This window comes from Otolemur garnettii, unplaced genomic scaffold, assembly GCF_000181295.1.
Source record: "Otolemur garnettii isolate 467f Iridium unplaced genomic scaffold, OtoGar3 scaffold00084, whole genome shotgun sequence".
NCBI classification, from domain to species: domain Eukaryota; kingdom Metazoa; phylum Chordata; class Mammalia; order Primates; family Galagidae; genus Otolemur; species Otolemur garnettii.
Window position 1 is genome coordinate 5,248,828 of NW_003852479.1, and position 7,653 is coordinate 5,256,480.

The 7,653-nt window shown below is 41.1% G+C and overlaps 1 protein-coding gene across 1 annotated transcript in view; it reads right to left on the reverse strand.

Annotated features, from left to right (window-relative positions):
• Window positions 1–7,653, reverse strand: part of WDR49 (WD repeat domain 49) — a 158,817-nt gene that overhangs the window by 117,262 nt on the left and 33,902 nt on the right. Inside the window, exon 5 of the mRNA XM_023516015.1 lies at window positions 277–337. Coding sequence (XP_023371783.1) covers window positions 277–337 — 61 coding nt within the window. The remainder of the gene's footprint in view (window positions 1–276; window positions 338–7,653) is intronic.

Below are 7,653 nucleotides of genomic sequence, written 5' to 3' on the forward strand. Positions count from 1 at the left end.
AAGTGAGGCTTAAAATTCCTCCCACTTATAACGCACACAGTTGGTGTTAGTCAGTGTCTGTTATATGCTCCCTTTTCAGCTTTTACTTCTTAAATGTAAATGATTTTTACTGCCCTCTGATGCTGGGGTTCTCCTAACACCAGGACAAATTCCTATGAGAAACAAGGCGAGGCCAGGCGGCAAAGGAGGTTTACAAAAGGGACTGGAGTGGAGGGGCCCTGCTGAGGTCAGGCCTATGGAGCAAGGGGCAGAGTGGCGGCCAGAGGCAGGAACCACCTGCTGCTGCAACCTGCCTGGAAGTTGCCTGGAAGGTGCCACGGGGCACAAAGGGTGTGATCTGCCATGACGAAAGACAGGTCAAGCAGAGGGAAGCTGACAAATTTATTTGATCATAGTTTTAGGTGACAAGACAGGTCTGTTTGCCCCGCTGCTCCTCAGCTCCTGTGTGACACGTCTCTGTCCTGGACCCAGGGTGTGGCCCCTCTGGAAAGAGGGCTTTGATTTTTTTTATGGCCAGGTGATACAGACAAACATTAGAGTAATGTTTCCAGGCTTGACATCTGGCTTTGAGGAAAAGGAATTCCAGTTTCCACGGCCTGCCTCAGAAGAAAATTCAGGTAAGGGTGAGACAGGAGGGCAGGAGGGGGCTCAGAGAGAAACTTTACTTCTGAGGGTCTGTCTGAGGTCTTCATTTAGGGGTATCATTTCCTGGACCTCAGGAAACACCCCGTTTCCTGCTCATCTCCGATTATATAATTTCTTTTAACAATTACTAAGATAATATATTGAATCCCTCCCATATGCCAGACACCAGGCCGGATACTTTCACCCTATAATAATCTTTAGTGGGCAAGTTCACGGATGAGGAGACAGAAGTCCAACAGCCAACATGTCCAAAGGTAGAGATGAGGTTGGCCCCGTCGGTCTGGCTGTGGCCCCTTTCCTGTGTGGACACACTCCACCGTGTGTCTTCCAGGTCCAGATCTGGGGTTGTTTTTCTTGCCAACTACATTTCTGTCCCCCATACTCTCAATCCCGGATGAAGACCCCACTTCATCTTGACTCCCGCCTTTCCGAGTCTCTTTCTTCACCTTTCCATTACCACACCCCTGTGGGAGGAGTATTCCTACAGCCTCCTCCCCTCTCCACCCTTCCCTCTCCTGTATGGTTTTTCTTCCTCAAGGAAGGAAGGAAGGAAGGAAGAGGGGAGGGAAGGAGGGAGGGAGAGAGGGAAAGGAGGGAGACAGGGACCCAGCAAGTTGTCTCCAAAGGGAGCTCTTCCAGCTTCATTTGGGAACAGTTAATTGCAGGAGCATCCAGGCCCCTGCTGCCCTGCTGGGCGACCACTCCTGTTCTACCAGCAGCAGCAGCAGTGTAAAGTCTGAGGACAATTTCTCACTCAGGAAGCAACTTCCCTGAAAGTATTCCCTTTGTTTACAGTAAATGCTAAGGGTTATTACAACTCGACACACCGTGAAGCAATATACAAGATGGGAAGTGTGCAACACACCACTGTAATTACCTTTAAACCCGTGGATATTCCATAATATAATTACAGTATAATCAGAATAAAATATTTCTATCCAGAAAATTGTTTCCTGTGTGGCTTCTCCTTATATCCAGCTATCATCTTTCATTTTGAGACTATAAAGAAAGACTATCACAAAGGGCCCTGCTCTCTGGTATTCACGTCTGCAGGTTACCGAGTGACATTTATGAGTCTGCAGTGCTACATATTGGAGGCTCAATCATTCACACTTCATGTCTAAATCAAGATATAACTTGTTTCTGATTAAATTTTAGAATGTCAGAGTTCCCAAGAATGCCGGAGTAAAAGGTGAGAGAAAAGCCATTTCCTTAAAATCAAATTATCTGATAAATAAAAAATATTATCACCACTTCTTGAATTGAGGTAAGGAAATGATAGGTTATCATGGAAAAGTTTTTAAAATAGGAAGTGGGATGAGCTGATGAAATCAATGATTTGTTGTTAATATTCTCAGAGAGTTTGGGGATTGGTAGCGGAAAACATTTTAAAATTATTTTTATATGACATTTTTAGAGGAAAAAAAGACAACTTATATTTGTCGATTAAGATGCTAACTTTCAACATTTTTTGCCACATGGTTATAAAAAAGGGCATTAAGGGACCTGCTGTCAATCGTTACCCTCGTGTGTGCTGTCTACAGGACCCTGTGTGACAGCAATGAGGTAATGGGGGAAAAGCCATTTGAAAATTAAAACCAATACCTACAAACTAAGTAATGCTATTAAGTGCATTTATAATAAGATGTAATAAGGCCACTCCATAAAATTTCCTGACAGATAGAGACTTCGGCAAAATGGAAACCGGGCCATTTCTAACTAGAATTCTGATTATTACTTTCCAGTCTTTTACTTTATAAGTCATGTGACCTAATACCCTACTTTAAATTTTCTTTGATGTGCTCTCATTTGAAGGAGTATATTTGCAATTTTATTGCTTATTTTCGGGTTGGTGTCCCATCCCAAAACCACCATAGGGCTCCCTATATTCTGAGCAACCACAGTTTTAGAGAGGAAAGGTAAGAAAAACTAACTATATCTATTTCCATCTTTAAAAACCAAAATGCATTTTCTAAAGATTAAAATTCAGCACTGCTGAGCATATTTTAAAAATAACAATGGAAATACTGTCATGGCTTTTCAAAATACCAAGTAGACCCTTCGTGGTGCTACAGAGCAAGCTGTGGGAAGAGGGTCTTTCTGCAGACGTGGGGCTCGCTCAGCGCTGCGGCTCCAGCAGCCTGCAGGACTGATCAGATGCGGGGAGTGGAGCAAGGTACAAGCAAGCACTAAAGCTGACTCTTCTTCCAAACTCAGTCCCTATCAATTAAGAAGACTCCCCGAGGAACACGGCCTGCTGTCTGCACTCTGAATTCTCTGCCAACTGCTCCGTTAATTAGTGCAGCGATTAGTGATTTTGCTGTCACCTGAAACCGTTTTGCATCTTTCCCGAGCCCTGGTCAAACACAAAGAGAACACCTTTCAACAAAACAGGAAAACAATGGTTTTTGTTGCTAGAAATGGCACGCTCACTCTCTTAATATCTGCGTTTCCTGAGTATGGTTTTTAAGGTTTCCAGTGCTATTGTCTATATGAGAAGGCAATTACAAAAGAGGAATATTCTCTGAGATTCAGGACAGTTATGTGTCTCCACTATTGCCCCAAATACCTACAATTACCTTACAGGCATTGCAGAACATAATTATTTTCCCATTATAATATGACACAAGGCCACTCAGACAAGATGAAAACATTTTCTCCTTCAAAGTTTTCCATCAGAAGTCTGAACTTTATCTCAGAGCAGTGAGTGAACAAACACTTGTGTCTGAAACGGAGCTTTGACTTGACATCTCAGTTTTACAGATACTGTATCCTCAGCTTCAGTAGAAACCGTTACCATACTTGCTCCTATCTTTCTTTCCTTCCCCAGTTGTATATTCCCTCCTCACACTGAGAAGAACATCAGCAGAGGCATTTCCTGAGGACATCTCGGAGCTCCAGTTGAGGATGGAAAGAGCATGGGATCAAAGCAGTGCTGGTCCTCCTCCCGATGGGGTGTGTCCTGGACACCAAGGAGCGTGATCCGTAATCACCACAAACCCCACCAGACGATCCCGACTCCGTCCTGCCTCACAGCCTTTCCCACCCTATTTCAGCCTCCTGCCGTTTCCTCGTATCAAAATACATGCAACTGAGCTTCAAACAGCAACAACAACAAGGCATATTTAAGCTGGAATCTTTGTTGCTAAATCTAAGAAAAGGCACTTCGAACTGCGGGAACTCAAGCTGCAAACTTAAAACCTGAAAACAGAGAAAATCTTATACAGATACCCCATCTTTGTATACGTGAATCACAAAAATCAAGAAACATAAAATCCACACAGATGAAAACAAAGGAGGCCCTCGCATCACGCCCAAAAGCCACACCAGTTGAAACTCACGTGGGTGACTCGAAAGGACGCGGTTAACTTTGTTCCTTGGAAGTGAAATAATGGACCATAACACAGTCTGTCTCAAAACTTTCGTAGTGACCCACAAAAACTCTTCTGCTGCTTCTTTACTAATCTTCTCTTCTACTGCATTTTCCTCAACATCCATTCATAAAATATTAAACCAAGCAAGAATTTTAAACATATTTTTCTCACCCCAACTACTCTCTTTTAACTATGAATAACCTGTTTTTTTTTTTAAAAAATGAATTATACAAATACTAAGCATGATTTATTTTCTTTGAAATATTTTTCAGTAGTATTCACCCAATAACTTATGTAACACCATCAAAGCCAAATTGCAAAATGGCTTTTTTTCACCATAAAAACATAAAATCCCAAGGCAGTGCCTCTGGCTGAAAGGAGTAGGGTGCCAGCCCCGTATGCTGGAGATGGTGGGTTCAAACCCAGCCCGGCCAAAAATAGCAAAAACAAACAAACAAACAAAACACATAAAATCCCATAGAAGAAATTAATCGGGATTATTACTATAGAACACAAGGAATGTCTTTAAAAAAAGAAGAAAATCAATGTGATGTAATTCTTTCACATAAGTTCAAAGTTTCCCTATTTCGACATCTTCCAACGTTACAGCACAGCTCAATTGCTCAGCACAAAATAAATCAGCTGCGAATTCCTCTCAACCCAACCACGCTCACCACTCACTCACTCACTCCAGCATCCCTTGGCAAATAAATTTTCTTGCCCTACAAGAATTATCACAGAATTTCTAGTGAACAAAGTTCTATGCAAAGGGGTACACAGTGAATCTTACTGAATGACTGCTGGGTTTTGAGTGCTTCACAGTCAACATAATAACAAAAAAAGCTTGAAGTGATTTTTTATTTTATTTTATGTATTTATTTATTTTGAGACAGAGTCTCTCTTTGTTACCCTGGGCAGAGTGCTGCGGCGTCACAGCTCATAGCAACCTCCACCTCTTGGGATTAAGTGATTCTCTTGCCTCAGCCTCCCAAGTAGCTGGGACTACAGGCACCCACCACAACACTGGCTATTTTTTTGTTGCAGTTTGGCCAGGGCCACGTTCAAACCCACCACCCTCAGGGTATGGGGCCAGTGCCCTACTCACTGAGCCCCAGGCGCTGCCCCTGAAGTTATTGTTTTTAAAATCTTAGTTAATCAGCATTTTAGAAGTCAAGGTTCTTAGGATTGAAACTTGAATCTACAAACAGGATTCAATCGAACCATACCAGTGATTATTCTGTGCCTGTTCCATAATAGTTACTTCCCAAATGTTTTCTGGGTGAATATCACATAAGGGTTCCCTACTTACACCTGGTGAAGGATGGTTAAAGTGACTAAAAGATCTCAGCAGAAGAAAGAGGCTGACTGATCAACCAATCTTTACTGTATCCTCATTCTTTGAAAAGCAGCACTCTGGGTTTCTGATTCCCGCCTGATTGGAGTAACAAGGACTGGATTTACTCTCCGACTGTAAACAACTAGAAAACTGGACAACGGAGAGGAACGAGGCCAGCCCTGTAACGGCTCCAGCTTCCTCAGAGGACACGTCCAAACTGTGCAGAGAGAGGAGGGAAGCCCAGAGCCATGGCAGGCCTGAGTGGAGAGGAGGAAGACAGCAAGGCCGCTAGAGCATGGAGGGCTGAGTTCTGGGGGAAGAAAAAAAAGGGGGGGGACCCTGAAAAAATAGCCATAGAAAAGTTTCCAAGTTTAAAACTACAGATCCACACATCAAGAATCACAGTGAATTCTCAGCTGTCTGCACCAGATCTGTCCAATTTTCCTCAAAGCCCTTCGATGTTTCACTGCCAAAATCTCCCGGCTGTATCCTGTTTAACCCGCTTGCTTTCATTTCCTTGATGCTCAGTCCCTTGTCTGTCCCTGTCCAGTCCTCTGTGTCATCAGCGTGCCCGTCGACGCCCGTGCTCTCCTGTTCACCAGACCCTCTCTTTCTCCCCACCCATCCACCCCTAAAGTACCACCACCCACCCTCAAAGCTTTCACTCATGGCTTTCCTTGCTTAAAAATTACTATAGGAGTCAAAATCTTATTTATAAAGCCTAGTAGTTAATTTTCAGTACCTTTGTACAACATTCTAATGAGTTCCTTTATGTTAATCTTCATTAATCTTTAATTCTTTTTCAGATGTTAAATTTTGTCAGGGTTGAGCCTATATTTCATCTTCCTTTTACATTCTCAAATGCCTAAGAGATTGGCACATCAAGTACATAATCCAAATAAACTGAGCACCGTATGTATGTGTGTTACGTCTCTGTGTATATGTATTTCATCTATTTTTCCAAAGATTACCCACTCAATTATAATAAATTTTTATTCAAAGAGCTAGGAAATATTTTATCCAAGTAAGATAGCAAAGATCATTAATTTTTTACATACATATATCTATATAAGCTTTCTGTAGCAAATTCCCTGATTCGTAGTGATTTTAGGCCAGACTCTGCAATCGAATTCTGTGGTTTATAAACATGAATCTCTACTGCTAATATTAGATTTCCACATTCTTTTGTTAGTAGATGAGGGAACCAAAAATCAGAATATGATAGAAGCAGGATGAGTAGCAAACCCACCAGGACAATCCTGGCCCTGTAACTTAATCCACAAACACTGACAGGTTACTTCACCAGCAGGGCTGCTTTTTAAGAGGCTTAAATAAAATTGGGGCAGAGGCGACAGTGTGACCTCTTCATTCTCTCCCTGAACATGAAGAATGTATTTAAATATTACTCATCATCAGAAAAAAAATCTCAATTTTAAAACCTGACTTATTATTTCCCCAACGTTTTCAGAAACAGCTTTTTCCAGGATGCTTCTCTGTATCTGTCCATATTAGTTTAGGATTATGGACCTTACATAATACACTAAACTTCAGAGAACCCAACAGAAGTAGGTTTTAAGAGTTATTACTTTATTATTATAGTCTAGTCTTTGTTTTATGAATCCAAAGAATAAATTAATATAAGTATAAAGAAAAGAATACAGTGTTTTTTGGAGAAGCAGCTCTCATAGCTACCTTTAGTTCATTTCCAGTACTGTGATTCTTACTTCAGTGTTATGAAAGCTTAGCCCATTGATGGTGACCCTGGCACACTAAGGAGACAACCAAAAATGACTGTATTTAGTTTTTTCCATAATTAATATCATGGCAGAATTAAAAGATGGATGTCACTGAGTCAGGGGTTGTGACATTCTGCTGACAGGTATGGACGCTACACACATGGATATCCCCACGGCAATGTTTTGCTCCCAAATAAATAGTTTTTCTCTTTTAAGAAAAAATGTATAAAAAGTATCAAAGAGATGTTGTGATTTATATTGTAGAAAAAAATACAGAATGCATAATTCTTCACATAGGATATTACTATTATGGACATACATTAAAGAATTAGCTGCAACCTTCTAAAACTCAAAGAGGGTAGAATAAAAGCCTATAGTTGAGTCCATTTGGACTCATATTTGAACCATATTAGAAGCAGACCAAGAACATTAAGTTCATTAAATTTATTAATATCCATGGTATTGTTGATTTACATTCTTTTCAGTGGGCATTCTTTAATATAGCAATTTAGAAGTGAGGAAATGACCATAGTCCTCAGTATTGAGACAAAAGGAGAAGTCG